At 37.6% G+C, this 15400-nt stretch overlaps 2 protein-coding genes across 8 annotated transcripts; both read right to left on the bottom strand.

Moving 5' to 3' along the window:
• Positions 1 to 535: 535 nt before the first annotated feature.
• Positions 536 to 2730, bottom strand: LOC113743786 (fructose-bisphosphate aldolase 5, cytosolic). 2 transcript variants are annotated; one of them, XM_027271886.2, is made up of 3 exons: positions 2604 to 2730; positions 1524 to 2206; positions 536 to 1066 (listed from the first exon to the last, which is right to left on the bottom strand). In XM_027271886.2, the coding sequence occupies exons 1-3, from the start codon at positions 2629 to 2631 to the stop codon at positions 704 to 706; spliced, it is 1074 nt and encodes a 357-aa protein (XP_027127687.2). In that variant the 5' UTR covers positions 2632 to 2730; the 3' UTR covers positions 536 to 703. The 2 variants fall into 2 exon arrangements, with proteins under 2 accessions (XP_027127687.2, XP_027127688.2); XM_027271887.2 differs by having other exon boundaries at positions 1524 to 2203; positions 2604 to 2719.
• Positions 2731 to 3294: 564 nt separating this feature from the next.
• Positions 3295 to 10689, bottom strand: LOC113743785 (uridine kinase-like protein 3). 6 transcript variants are annotated; one of them, XM_072049397.1, is made up of 16 exons: positions 10439 to 10689; positions 9636 to 9740; positions 9377 to 9536; positions 9073 to 9164; positions 8395 to 8464; positions 7784 to 7902; positions 7352 to 7448; positions 6844 to 6923; positions 5723 to 5917; positions 5482 to 5565; positions 5309 to 5369; positions 4599 to 4659; positions 4238 to 4331; positions 4071 to 4143; positions 3881 to 3963; positions 3295 to 3787 (listed from the first exon to the last, which is right to left on the bottom strand). In XM_072049397.1, the coding sequence occupies exons 2-16, from the start codon at positions 9639 to 9641 to the stop codon at positions 3638 to 3640; spliced, it is 1425 nt and encodes a 474-aa protein (XP_071905498.1). In that variant the 5' UTR covers positions 9642 to 9740; positions 10439 to 10689; the 3' UTR covers positions 3295 to 3637. The 6 variants fall into 6 exon arrangements, with proteins under 6 accessions (XP_071905498.1, XP_027127684.2, XP_071905497.1 ...); XM_027271883.2 differs by having other exon boundaries at positions 9644 to 9740; XM_072049396.1 differs by having other exon boundaries at positions 9644 to 9697.
• Positions 10690 to 15400: the final 4711 nt, after the last annotated feature.

The following is a 15400-nucleotide window of genomic DNA, read 5'->3' as shown; positions in this document are numbered from 1 at the left end:
CGGACCCGGCCCGTTGACAGCCCTACCCAAAGCCAAGAAGCCTTCATGATATGTATGTCACCAATGAGATAGAAACTATCCATTGCCGATTTCTAATTTTTCCCCTTCTTCAGTTGATAAAAAGGTTGGATTTTGGAAAAATTCATTGCTTGTTACCATTCTATGAAGATCAATTGTAATTTACTATATCGTGCCATAACAAATTTTCTTACCAAAGAAAGCATGATGCAGCCCAACATTTTCCTCCATATGTTTCCGCTATGTACACATGCTTCTGGTAGAGGATATGGTTGGTTCAAGAGGACTGCTCAACGTATGTTTTCTATCAAAAGTTGATGTTACACGGAATTAGCTAGAGCAAGAATTTTCTCAAGGCGTGAAATTTAAGTTTGTGTAGTATTAAACATACAACAAACTATATGTTGTCTATAAAAAGCAGTCCAAGTAAGAAATCTAGCTCTTCAACTTCAAATAAAACTACAATCCACGATTTGTAGGACTGACATACAGAGAAGACTGTAACACAAGTGTAGGGTTGGCGAGACTAATTTCATTAGTAATATGCAGAATATAGACTCTGATAGTGTGAACAAGGATTTGTACTTTGCTAGGAAGTACAGTGGAGACATCATTCAAATGAATACACTTGGGCATTTTGCAGTCAATCCCCTTGCTCTGCTAGATGCCACAAGAGGGAGAAAACCTAATACTTGTACTCTTTCACATACAAACTCTCTGAGGCCAATCCACCAGCACTTCCACCAGCATATTTCCCAAGAGTAGCATCCGAATTAGCTTTGCATCTTGCCAAAAATGCATCTTGAGCTTTCTCCACGTTCTCCTTCTTGCCAGCCCATATCTTGAGTGTGCTTTGCTGCAGAGCACGCCCAAATGAGAATGAGAGTGTCCATGGCTTCAGCACCTCCATCCTGTTCATCCCATTCAGGTTTAGTGTTGCCTCTTCCTCACTTTGTCCACCTGACAGAAATACAACCCCTGGCACTGCCGCTGGAACAGTTCGGCGCAGTGCTGTAACGGTGTACTCGGCAATTACTTCTGGTGCCACCTGTCAAACAGATCAAGCATTTGCATTGGTTGTCATCACTCTCAAGGCGCTCTATATTTATCATTAGATTATTTCCCTGCTAGCAATTAAGCTCACTTTTGGAGTGGCTAGGTACAGGATATGTGATGTCACTCTTGGATTGGCTTCATAAGTAGACAATAATAAGTTAATTAACTCTATGCCATATTCCCACTGGAGAAATATCCATTAGCACTGTCGCAGCCAAATTTAATCGTGTTTAGATAGTAAATTATTTGGAATAATTTTTTTTTTTTAAAAAAAATATATATTATAATACTTCTTTTAATGTGATGTATCCGAGATTTAAAAAAAAAAGATTGAAAATGTGTTGATAATGCCGTAAATAAAAATTTGCAAATAAAATACAATCTAAACAAACCTTATATTTACATACTAGTCCAAGGTATAATCAAACTATGTACGGCTTTGGCATTACCTTTGGGCTATCAGAGCCAGGCGTGACCATGTTAGGCTTTAAGAGTGTTCCTTCAAGAAGAACATGGTGGTCACTCAGGGCCTTGTAAACGGCTGCAAGAACAATCTCCGTAACAGCCGCACATTTTTTAATGTCATGGTTTCCATCAGTCAGAATTTCTGGCTCAACAATTGGGACAAGTCCATTCTCTTGACAGATAATGGCATAGCGAGCCAAACCCTGCGCATTCTGCTGGACGGATAGCTCCGATGGTTCAGTAGGACCAATTTTCAGGACTGCGCGCCACTTGGCAAAACGTGCACCTGCCCTGTAATACTGTGCGCAACGAGCCCCAAGGGAATCAAGCCCTTGAGTGGTAGTCTCGCCATTTGTCCCAGCTAGTTCAACGACTCCCTTGTCGACTTTGATCCCGGGAACCACATTGTTTTCTTGAAGGACTTCGACGAAGGGCTTCCCGTCTGATGTTTTCTGGTAAAGGGTTTCCTCAAAGAGTATTACGCCGGAGAGGCAAGCGAGGGCCCCTGGTGAGGTGAAGAGGAGCTCACGAAGAGCTTGACGGTTAGACTCTATGTTCTCCACATTAATGCTAGCCAAACGCTTGCCAATAGTGCCAGTGCTCTCATCAGCTGCCAAAATACCCTTCCCAGGGGTGGCAATGTAGTTGGCAGTCTTGATGAGTTCTGCTGTACAAGCAACAGCAAAGATTTTCGAGTCAGAAATAAAGCTCCATGCTCTGTTGATGCATTCACGAGTAATAACATATATAGATGACACGCAATAGAAATTTGTCTAACAAATTACTGCGTAAAGAATGCACAGAACGAATATAAACAGAGTGGAATCCATCATCCATGCAATACCGAAGCTCACTGACACAGCAAAAGATTTACAGACTACATGCATGAAGCGAAACACATTTAAATCTATTTCACGCAGGAAAGTTTCATCAGCCAGGCCACCCCCTGGAAAAGTCCCATTTCATATATATTAAATAAATATTGCAACATGGATACGGAATTGCATGCAGACGTACATAAAAGTTGATAAGGGGTTGAAGAGAGAAAGAAACGGTGTGCGCACCGGCATACTTTCCCACAAAGGCCGACATGATTGTTTGGCTTTCGTTAAGGATAATGCAGCAGCGAGTCAAGCGAACAACACAAATTAGAAACAATGGTGCACGTCAAGAAGAACCAATCTATATAGATAACCTTAACGGAATATACCTCCGTTATCGCCACGTGTCCTGACATTAGCCCAACGAAAGTTATCATGTAGGGATAGTGGAACGAGTGATCAATCTCATTGCCAAATGGCGCGCTGTTTGGCATTGGCAAGAAATTAAATTAGTGTCGAGGGAAGCAAACTGATCCCTCATCCCAAATTTGTTCATTTGGGAGCCCTCCAAAAGAGTTTTAATACCCCGGGGTCCCAAGCCTTCCTTCCCAGGAAAACCAAAACTAGAACTCAAGAAACCAAGGAAGAGTTTCCGGCGCCCAACAGATTTGGTGGGCTCCTTTTCTCTGACCATCACAACCCTTTCGACCTGTCTTTCGGTCACCCCCCCGAAGGACGTTGGAGGAGCGTCACACTGAAATGATTTTTGGCCTCTGGAAATGCATCCAATCTTTCTTTGGATAGTTCGCAGTTTCTTTTTATTGAAAACATGCAATTTTGACTTACAAGATGACTGTTATAAGAACGCTTCAAAGTTCACCTGAAATGAGAAATAACGCAACCAGAAAACTTGGCAGTGCCATGCATGCCAATGTTTGAACGAACAGCAACTATAGAGGGTAGGAAATTTGCAGTGTCCTGTAAATATTGCCCCTTTAAGGACGTAACACTGGCACATGTAACACCTATAAAATGCCAGGACAACAATAGACAATACACGCAGTAGGACATACATCGCACACATCCTGCTACCTGCAGTTGATTGATTTTCTATCCTCCTCCTATGTTTTTCTTATGAATCAGCAAAAAAGCATATGAGAAATGCCTCTTTTTTTTAAAGGAAAAACAGTCAAAACTTTTTCAGAATCTAGCAATAGCTGCCTCACTGGTTCATTAAATTCAGCAGAGTACTCTTTCCAGTGGCTGACGATCGGGGTTCAATCATCATCTGTGCCAAAATATCGGTCACCAAACTCTCCCATGCCTGGGATAACACGGAAATCTTCATTTAATCCAACTTCAATCTCAGATGTCACAATCTTTATTTTAGGGAAACGCTTACAGACTACATGTACTCCTTTTGGTGCCTGGAATTAAAGGGAAAAAAAACCGGAGGAATCCCACATTAATCTTCCACTTATCTGTGCCATAAACTTAGACACAAAAGCCCATAAACTTACTGAAATGAGATTAAGGAATATGATGTTGGATTCGGGTACTCCCTTCCTTAGAAGTAAAGAAATAGCTTGAACAGCCGAATTTCCTGAAGAAGGCTTCACAATCAGGACATTGATAAATGAAAGCCCACATGCTCAGAACAAAATTGTTTCACGTTCATCGTATTTAGCTTTCCTCTTCAAATAGACTAACCTGTTCCCAGGATGGGGTCTAACAATAAGACATGCCTATTCGAAATATCTTGTGGAAGTTTCTCGTAGATCAACTGCAATCAAAATATCAAAAGAAAAGGGTTCAATTAAAAGGAAAAAGAAATAAAGAGTCACTTCAGGAATTGGGGCTTGGGGAAACCAGCTTACCTGCTGACCGTTATCACCCTCTCTATGGATTAGAATCTTGCCGATCTTGATACCTTTGCAGCATGCTCGCAAGGCGTTCTCCATACTTTCACCACTAAGACCAAACAAGAAATATCAAAAGGCTTGAAATACATAGCAATTTTAGTTTCTGCTATGAAGGCAAGAAGCAGCAGCAACAAGCGTGGAGATTAACATGGAAAGATCACATCCCCCTGATTGGAAATAGGTAGCAAATTATAAAGATTTCTGCATATCTAAAATGCATTCGGCATGTAAAGAAGAGAACACATTCAAGCAGATCAAAGAATAATATTCATTCAAATGTGACACTTAAAAGCATTGAGACTGGATGATGTAGCACCTTCTTATTACAGAGGCACCACATAATCTCTTGCAAAAGTCCACACCAGTGTATACAGATCCTGCAATTCCATAGAATGTATAAATATTAAGCCAATAATAGGCTTTGCATGTCCACATGTAAATAAGCAAAAAAAAAAGGGTATATTTTTAGTCTATCATTTTGTATAGTAAAAACTAGAATAATCTTTACCCAGGAAAAGCTTCTTATGCGTGCTAATTGACTTAGAAAACACACTGGCATAATCTGGATTCTCTGGAACCAGATGATACCCCAACCTTGTAAAAATTAATATGCAATGAATTTCTGATGTAGCTTGACGAGGAAACTGTCAGGCATAGGTACAGGATCCTTTACAAGTAAGGCCTACTGCACGTGAAATTTCCCCTGGCCTCATTCTTAATGACATTGTTACGTTAAAGGAATTACAGAAAAAGAAGCCTAAAGATAGCATTAGGCAACTTGTCCTTCAAAATAACAACATTCCCAACAACATACTTTTGCTTAGCAGCAGATGAAGTAAATCAATTAACTATCATTCATCAAGAGGAAGCCCAGAACTGGTTCCACCTAAACTGGCATTTACCCATTTAACTAACAAGTATGGAACTTGGATTCACTTTCAAGCCAGAATGGAAGAATCTAATAACTGCATCCTCCCGATTTTTCAATTTGCCACTTGTTAAATTTTAACTAGACAGAAGACTTACCAGTTGGGGTGATCACCTGCTTTTCTGTAAATGGAAGATGTCCTAGACCATGTTCAACAACCTAGATATCGCAAAGTCTACTTGGTAAGTAAGCGGAAAATAAATTAATTGTTCTCTTTGGAAATTGAAAGCTTAAGATCTGTCACAACAATCTGACAGTGGCAATTACCCACCAGACGTATTAATCTATCAGCATAGAAGACAAAATCATGTTTTGTTGTTTGGGAATCACGTATAAGTGTATGCATACCACGAATCTGGAAAAGAAACAATAATTGGGATCAAACAGGTAACTCAATTTAACCTATTAAGAGCATTAAATGACCTTAAATTAACAACGGAAAATCATCTAGTGAAGAATCATCTGAATGGCGCATGGACAGTTTATGAAGCTAGCAAAGGTGGAGACAATACCTGAAAAGTTGAGTGAATCACATACAAATTAGGATATATTTTACAAAGATCATGTTGACCAAGTTTTGTGCGAATATGTTGAACAATCAAATCAATGGCAACAGGATTGTCTCCTCCTCGGGGAATGATAATATCTGCATACTTCTTTGTTGGAAGAATAAAATCATCGAAAGCTGGCTTCACAAACTTTGAGTACTGAAAGAACAATAAAAGCTAGTGGTTACTCAAAATGTATCACTTAAAGAAGAAGAAAATTGTCATTAATGCATCTTTTATGGAATTTGCGTATATATTGTCTGATGAAGGGAGTCAAGGCCTCTATGTTTTGGCTTTCATAGGATGACTTATAATTTAGTTTCTTTTCGAACTCATCTAAAAGTGTGGAAAGTTTGTCTGTATGGTTTGGACAAATCTTTACACTAGCAATTTGCTTTCTACACAAATTCAAACAAAATGAAAAGGCATAGTTTTGGCCTCTTTGTGCCAGTGGAATAAAAGACTTCTGAATGAACATCATATTATCTGATGAAGACAAAGTTCGCTGAGCCCTTATGTACACTACCCTAATTTTCCGTAGAAGCAGCATTTCAAAGCTCAAAGTCTTCTGCAATCTTCCAATCCCCATGTTGTCTTCCACGTGCCCAACACAATAAAAATCCCAAGTCCCAATGCTAGTTAAGGTTTAGGTACAAAGAATTTGGAAACAGACCGGATAAATTCTAGTTGGAAGTTTTTCTTTGCAAATCAATTAGGATGGAGTTTCAGAACAAGCTTATCTTGCAAGAAAACATCAAAACCACTCGCCCCCTCCCGGCCCACCAGAATCAAAGAGGGGAGGAATAAGATCATGAAACATTGGATGACCAGCCGAACTATTAGCTTTACTAATGAAATATTATAGATTAAGAATTTGTTAACAGCCCAAAGTTCATTCAGCAATGCGTCATAGTAAATTGCTAGTTTACATGCAACACTTCAGAGAGCTTGTTAACAGAAATCATACACGAACTGGGGCTTCTCTGAATTCATAAGTGACAAAGAGGCAATTTATCAAAGAAAGGGATGGAAAACAGTGCGAGTTGTTCTAAACTTTTTTGAATAAGCGATGAGATTCTGCCAACCTGGTCTAACACCATTCCAATATCTCTACCCTTCTCAACTGTATCACGTCTGATTCTTCTGGCCAAGCGTACATCAGCATCTGCACTGAAAGTTTTAGGTAGTGAAACCAAAATGAACCAAGAAATAACAGAAGGAACAAAAATAGACCTTATGTATAAACCATCTTTCAAAATTACATTTTCCATGAAATAGCCACAAAAATAACAAAATTACATTTTCCATGAAATAGCCACAAAAATAACAATAAGTAAAAGTAATAATAAGTGGAAGGCAACCAGATCCAAGAAAACACACTATCTTCTTACAACAAGCAAATCTTAAATTTCTACAATAAGTATCACATTTCAACACCGATATTGTGAAGCTATCTCATGTCAATTATTATATGGAATAAGATAAAAAAAACCAAAGTTTCCAATTTCAGAAAAGCATGATGTGTAATTAAGTTACCAAGGTAGATATTTATTTAAAAAAAAACAAACATTAACAGAAATGAAGGGAGTTAACCTGTATCTACAAATATCTTCATGCTCATCAAATCTCGAACACGCGGATCGTGAAAAATGAGAATGCCCTCCAAAATGATAACATCTGAAGGATTTACCTGCAAACATTCCATCACAAAAAGATAATTTGTAATGCAACTATGAAGGAAATGAGAAAGAAGTATTAAGAAGGATTCATCTGCGCTTTAGGATCAAGTTGATTATCTTTTCACAAAAGAAAAAAGAATCAATATTAAGATTCATTGAGTGAATAAGAGACGCAGGATAATACACATATGAGGTTGAAACTTATGGATGCATTCATCCATGATTAAGCCACTAACAATATTCCAATTTTTCCAGTGCCAAACGCAGCTCATCTTCCATGGCCTTGTCACATGATATAAGTTCAAAGTTAAAGGAAAAGACATGTTAAAAAAACAAATCAAATTACCCTTCTACGAGGGAAAATGTCATTTTTGTAACTCTTGAAGTCATATTTGGGAATATCTACTGCTTGGCCATGCTTCAATTTCTCCATAGCACAAAGTAATTGCTCAGTGTCAAATGCATCTGAAGAAAATCATATTAAAACTAGCATCAGAGTCACATAAAGATAACAATAAAAAGTGAAGCAGAAATTCAGTTTAAACTAATTTAATACGGAAATTTTTGTACCCTCATTAATTTAATAAGAGCTATTCTTCATATGACTTCAATACACTACCACAGAATATTCTAAGAACTTGTCTCATTTCGCATAAAATAAAATGCTCTTAGAGATATCACAGTATCAGACTATGATAGACAGGAAGTTGGAAAGAACAACTTCGAAAGTGTAAATGCCTGACATCTCGAAAGTACTCTCTTCAAATCTTCTTTTTGGAACAGAACATTGAGACTTGTCAGACAATCACTGTACATGGTAGACTAATTCATGAGTTCTGAATGGTGAAATTCTATCAGGCTAATCACATTTTACTTCTTCCAGTAAGAGTAGATTACTTCCTTTCTCAACTGAGGAATTATCCCAAACATTCGTGAATTACGCAAGACAAAACTTACCAGGATGGTCAAAATTGTATTCTTGCACTCTTGTAAGTTCTTCTGGTGTCAAATTGTAATAAAAGGAATCCTGCCAATCCACAATCAGTTGTGTATGGCTAAAGAGAAACATTATTAACTTCAAAAGAACCCAAAAGCATAAAAAAGTCCAAATAATGGCAGAGAATTTCAATTCTGCTCAGTCCAAATGAGATGCTAATTAAAAGCAGAATAACACACAAGATGTCAGAAGATATGAACAGCTACACAACAAGGAAACAGTGGGAGCTACATCTAATTCCTATTTCGAATGTCAATCTAGAAGTCAATCTGACAAGGAATTATCCTAGTCCTAAGAGCGGTGCTGGGTCAAACAACTAAGAAGCATTTTGTAAAGAAACAATAAAAGTTGTGCATGAACGTAATATGACTAGAAGGAAATAGGAATACTACTACCAAGAAGGTGAACGTGCTTTTCACTATACTAGATGCCACCAAAAACCAAAGATTGGAAAAGTGTTGACAGAGAACAAACCAGGTAAATTCAGATAATGGGGGCACATATTTAATTACTGTCAACTCAAATATGCGAGTTAAGAGCAGAGGACGAAAAAAAAAGCCAGCAGTAACAATGAAGAGCTCAATCATTCATTTTGCCGCAGCAAAGGGCAATGTGTGCTTCGTACAGGAATGCTAGACCTGGTTAACAAGTACAACACGCTGATCATGAAGTTGCTCAATAATCATATCACAAACTGTGGTCTTCCCTGATGCTGCACCTCCAGCAACTCCTGCACGAAAGTATTCTTGCATCAGCACGGATCAATGTAACAAAATATTTTAACCTGATTCTTAGAGAAATAAACTAGATACAGTATGCCAGCTGGGGAGAAAAGAAAAGGTGATTGACTAAAGGACACAAAACAAAGCTCCCTAGTTTGCTGATTTCAGAGCATGGAAATTGCCAATTGAATCATAATATGTATCCCGTATCGAAAGGTACCGATGACAAAGGGTTGCTTGTGCACATCTTCTGCAGAGGTTGTCGGTTGCTCAACTTCTGAAGTACTGGAGATTAATCCATCCAAGTGGAATCCAGAGAAATGAACCCCTGAAGAAGCCTCTATCAAATCTTCAACAGGTTTTGAACCCATTAGTTGATCCTGCATTTAAGCAATTTGTTAATAGAAAGCAAACAAGGGGGCAGGGAAAGGGATGAGCTTCAAGACTTGTACAGCAAAAGATGCGTATAAAGCACTAACAAACATACGAATCCCATGTAACAAGCTGCCAAACAATGCATTTCCAAATCAACTATACATCCCTGGACTCATGAGGATTCAAGAAAGGGTCAGTATTTTATGCCCCTGAATGAACAGGAGAAAATTAGCCATCTTGCAGCACAAATTTACAATAAACAATACATCAGTACCCAAAACTAAGTACAGACATCAGATGTTTTGGCAGATAAGTAATGATAACATTCGAGGGACACACGTTTTAGTGGCCATTCTAGCTTCAAGGCCTTTTGACAATAATAATCAATAAAATCACTTCCTCACAAAACAAGAACTTAAAGAATGAAGCCAGTTTAACAAAAAATAAAAAATAAAAACAACAACAACAAAGGAGAAACATTTAAGAAGATCATCTAAAGCATCAACTGCAGCAGCAACACGTGCTGACCACTGCCATATAGACACCAATAAACATGGATTGTTTTGGGTTTCTTTTTTATAAATTTTTCGTTTTTCCCTCTCAACTAATCTCACTCAAAAATCGATACTTTACTTGAACATCTGTCCACTAGACTCAACACGTACATTTTTCAACCAACTGTCGACTTACTGGATCCAAAAATAACAGCAGCACCCTTGATATATCAAAACACAAAGATTATAGAACTAGGCTTTTTGATTTAAGCCTCCAATAATCAAATCCATAGAGTAGTCACCATAACACAGGATATGGCCTCAAATAATCACAGAAATTAACAGAAAAAGGTCCTAAATTGAATGCAGCTGAAGTTTAGCAGAAATTGATCAATGTAGATCGAGTGAGATACCTTATAACTGGATATCAGATTATAGAAAGAGGGGAAATGCTCAAATAGCTCCTCCAATGCACAAATATTATGGATTTGAGGGACTTGAGATGCAATTGTGTTAAAATAATATTGGTGAAATGATGAGTGAAGCTTCGAAGGAAGAGAGATTCACGCACAGTTATACGCAGACACCTGCGCAGACTCAACACTGACTCAGCAACGAACAAGATGAAGATGAATTTATAGGGTAGAGGAGAGAGAGAGAGAGGAGCTTTTTTGGCCTTTCATGCGTCTTGATTCTTTATTTTTTTCTTTTATATATATACCTCCAGATTTTGTTAAATTCCTCGGGGACCCCATTAAGTTTTGGGGATTGATTCTTTTACATTTTCCTTGTATAGTTTTGGTTTTACTGCAAAATTTCCCCTGAACTATCAGTCTCAGTTATAAATAACCCCCTAAAGTATTGACTGGTATGAGAATTCACCACAAAATTTTAATCGAAAAAAGCAATTGGAGAGTCTCATCCTATCCTCCGTAAAAGTTCTGTAACTCCCTTAAATTAAATTAATGCCTGCCTACGTATCAAAATTACACATAAAATCTGAATACTTGTTCGGTCAACTCTTTTCAAAAAAGTTTGTAATCATGTTATTATACTAGCTCTCTGTTTGAATTGGCTATTTTTTCAAAAATAAAATTTTCAAATATAATGCTATATTAATATACAATAATTCAAAAAATATCTCATCCATATAATATTTCAAAATTTTCAAAAAATTTTTATAGTAAAAATTTTTTATATACACTGTTACAGTAAAATTTTTTAAAAACACTCCAAAAAAACAGCTAATCGAAACAGAACCAAAATTGTAATGAAGAAGTGTTTACACGCTCTGTGCGTGTGTTTATGTGTTTTATTTTCTTCTTTTTGGAAAAAAAGCTCTCTTAATGGATTACTGAAATGAATGCAAATTCTTAAAGTTGGTGAAGAAGTTGGTGCATCGCTGTGTCATTAGCGTCAATGTCTAGTGATTTTTTTTTTTTCCTGAATTGATTTACGTACGATGCAACACAGCTATTGCATGGTTATTGAGGTCCTCCAATGCAACAACAGTTTGGCCAAAATCATCGGGTTTGAGTGAATAATTAGGTAAAGTGCTGCAGTTGAGATGTAAAATGTCTGCCCCGCCCAACAAAGATGATTAGGGCTCGTAATATCCTCCCGTCAAACACGGCGCCGTGAAACTGTGAAAGGCAAGGAAATGAGATGGAGATCACAACCTGGCACTGACTTGGATGTGGGGTCCACTCGCCCCGCCTGCCCCAGTGAAAACTGACGATCGACGCACGAATTAGGTGCCCCAAACCTCAGCTACTCACAGCCCCTCCATCCTCCGCCTATGCCTTTGGACAAAATTTCTGGTTTTTGTACCCTAAACCTAAAATACTAACAATAATTTCACCAGACTTCCGAAGTTTCAACTTCTTTGGTTTGGAGGAATGCAGGTAACTTCCTTGACATCTTGATTGCTAACTTTTGGAGTTCTTTTTTATTTTTTTAGTTTAATGTATTATACATAACAATTTGATATATATGAAATAAAAGATGATTGAAAGATGTATTCACATGAAACGTAAAATTTTTTTAGTAGAAAATTGCAAATCCAAGCACCACCTAAGTTTTCCGTGGCATGAATTTTGTAGAATCTAAAATTGGTAGATCATAACTGAAGACAAATCACCTATGGTCTATAAGATGAAGAGTTAGAATCTTGACACCGACTAATCTATCTTTCTTTATGTCAATAATAAATATTCTAAAGCTTTTAAACGTGCAAAATTCATAAGTCAGTCAACAAGCATTGAAGAACCACATGAAAGATCCTTCTTTTTCTTTTTCTTTTTCTTTTTTTTCCCCTCCATTCAAAGCAAAACTTTGACGGGGAAAGAGATTTTTTTTCCCCTCTTTTATTTTTGTGATGTAACATAAAACGAAACTTACTTATTGGCTAGATGGATGGCCGACGTTAAACACGACATGCTATTGGTGAACCAAAGTATATTTAGCTAATCAATTTGCATGGCCCAAAATGCTGCAACCAAATGTATTTCCACACAAGGCAATAGCCAATAAGCACGGTATAAAAACGAAAAACAGCAAGAAAAACAAAAAGGGAAAGATTAAGCATTGGATCTGAGAGACGTAATGAGCAATTCCTTGAAGTAAAAAAAAAAAACATTAGCCAACAGCGTCTTGGACGGTCGGCTGGTAAAGTCTTGGTGAGGGTGAAAGATAAGGATTGAATCATTGATCTTCTACTATACACTTGCCACTTAACAGTGATTTTCACTTTCAAATGACATTTTTTTTCATAATACAAATGTTATTATTGCGATAAAAATAATAAACAAAATAAAAATGGTAAGGCCCAGTCTAGCCAGATTTTTTGATGGCCCATGATAGTGAAGCTTGCTTGCAGCAAATTATTAGGGCCGTCGTCGTGAAAGTTTTTCTACTTTTGCAGGGAGTATCCATTTACCCGAAAGGCTACGTTGATGAGAGGTAGAGAAGTTCCCACTGATTCCTGATTCCTTGCTTTGGAATCCAAAACTGCGCAAGATTTTTGGTCAGCACTAGCATATGCGTCGGTCTGGAATGAATCTCCGACACGTCGGTCCTACTTGTAGAACTAGAACTCAAAGCTGATGAATCCTCCTTAGGCAAGTGGACATATTAGGAATCATAGGAGAATGGATAGAGGGTTTTTACAGGAATTTGGAAACTGCTATTGATGTAACTGCTGATTTTCTTATGGGCACTAAGGGATGAGCTCTTCCTTAGCTAAATCTCTCAACATATCGCATTTTGATCATAAAGCTGGATGCCAAAGTTGTGGCGGATATCCTAAATACTCATAAATCTGACGCTCCTGAATTTTCCCCTACCTGTTATCTTTGATTGCAGGACCGCCTCGCAGGAAGCGCATATTTGGCGCATCTACAGAGAAGGTGCGCGAATTTTTTTTTTAGCAAAAGTGGGAACAACGACCGACCAAGAGTTCTCTTACCTGTCCTGTAAATCCACCCGCTGCTATGTTTAGATTGTTAGAAGATGACTGCAGGAGTTTTTGTTTGCCTCGTTTTGTAAACGCTACTTGACTATTTAACTATTAACAATGCATTTTTATCTTTCGTACCCAAAAAAAAAAAGAAAAAGGATGTTCATCCGGAATAAGTTTTGATTTTGGTACTACCAATTAACCAAAGCTTAAAAAGGAGAAAATATTCACCGGTCAACTATCCTAGTTTGGCCACTCCGGACTGGATTGCCAAAAGGGCGCCCCCGTCCATGTGTGAAAATGGATGGTGCAAATGCTGATCAAGATTTTCATGCAGCAGCTTCTTTTTGAACGAAGACAGGACCTGTCTGTTTCCTCTTTGGCTGCTCACAAAAGAAATTTGCCCCGTCTCCCTTGAGTCAGCTGAAGCCTTTTTAAGCCATTAATCTGTTCCGGGACATGGAAAATATTCTCCAGCTGCCTGGCGCCTGCAAAGTAGCACCAATAAAGAAACTAATCAATCAGATCAGCATATAGAGACTCCTATCCTCAATTGAGTGCTCCTTAGAAAACGTCACGAGTTACGGGGAAGATAAAATGGTGAACCAAAAATTACAGATTTTTTTGGTCCAACAAAAACAGAAATGTTTGTCAAGATATCAGGGACATCCGAGTCAGCAACCTATTCCATGCCCAAAATCACGCATCCTAGAAAGACTATGACCCAGAGTTCCAGCGGCCCATCATATAGGTCGGCCCATTCAAGAGTCGTAAAGTTGGGCATTGAGTCAGAATATTTTCATTCAATTCTGCAGTATCTTTTGAAATTTGAAGCATGGCATACGTGTGTTTAATTGAGTTGAAATATTCATATCCTAACCGACTTCATCTGATGTTATGGTCTTTTTTTTTTTTTAATAAAAAAAACGTCATAATTCATTAATCTGTACTAGTGGCGGAAGTTACATCACACATCACACATATGCAGATGCAACAGATATGAAAGAATGTGTACTTATGTATTTGAAGAGTTGATAAGAAAAATTACCCTCGCTTGGCACATATATATATATATATATATATGTGTACTTACTATTCTTAATATATTTTGTAGTGCCGAATTGGTGATAGATAAACTCCATACAAGTTAGTGTAGGCGTAAATGTAAGATGTATGTCAAGAACAAAAATATAAGACGTATAATGTGGTGAACAACTCTTTCTTCGTTTTTCACTCCAAAAAAAAAATGTATATATATATATATATATATATATATATATATATATAAGAGCTGTGAACAAAAGAAATAAGAAGAAAGAAAAAGAAGAAATACCCGAGGCCGAGGGGACGGGAGGCATGCCTGGTAGACGGGCAAAAGAGGGCCCAACTAATAATTTTTGACATGCAAAGGTTAATCTTCTTGTCAAAAAGCTAAAGCAATAGATTTTAAGTAAAGCACACTCATTACCTGTTGGGGGTACTAGAATTAACACTTGTTTCTCAGCTTTTCCCTACGTGATTGAAGCCAAGATATGTTATTATTCCTTGCTTCCCCATAAAATATGAGATGAAGCTGAAAAGCAAAAGCTAGGGAGGAGTAAGTAACCCTTCATTTCCGGGCAACTTCAATTTCCTGTTTGTCATCTCATTCAAAGCCCATTTCTTTTGCCTGTTTGTTTGTTTGTTGCTAGCTAGTAGAATTACAGCCCGAAAATTACCTTTTGTAATCTTGACCATATCCCAATAATTGCATTCAACTCAAAGTTCAATACATTATTGATTCTTGAACTATGGGTACGTACCTCAAATTTGAAACCGATATTCTTCGACTTTATGAGGCTTCTAGTTCAAGTTAATGACACTCAATAGCCACCTCATTATTATAGTCTTCCATGCCAGAATGGATTAAGCTTTACAA

The sequence above is a fragment of the Coffea arabica genome, chromosome 5e, assembly GCF_036785885.1.
Source record: "Coffea arabica cultivar ET-39 chromosome 5e, Coffea Arabica ET-39 HiFi, whole genome shotgun sequence".
Classification (NCBI taxonomy): Eukaryota; Viridiplantae; Streptophyta; class Magnoliopsida; order Gentianales; family Rubiaceae; genus Coffea; species Coffea arabica.
The sequence above is the reverse complement of the archived record's forward strand: the minus strand, read 5'-3'. Positions and strand labels throughout refer to the sequence as shown.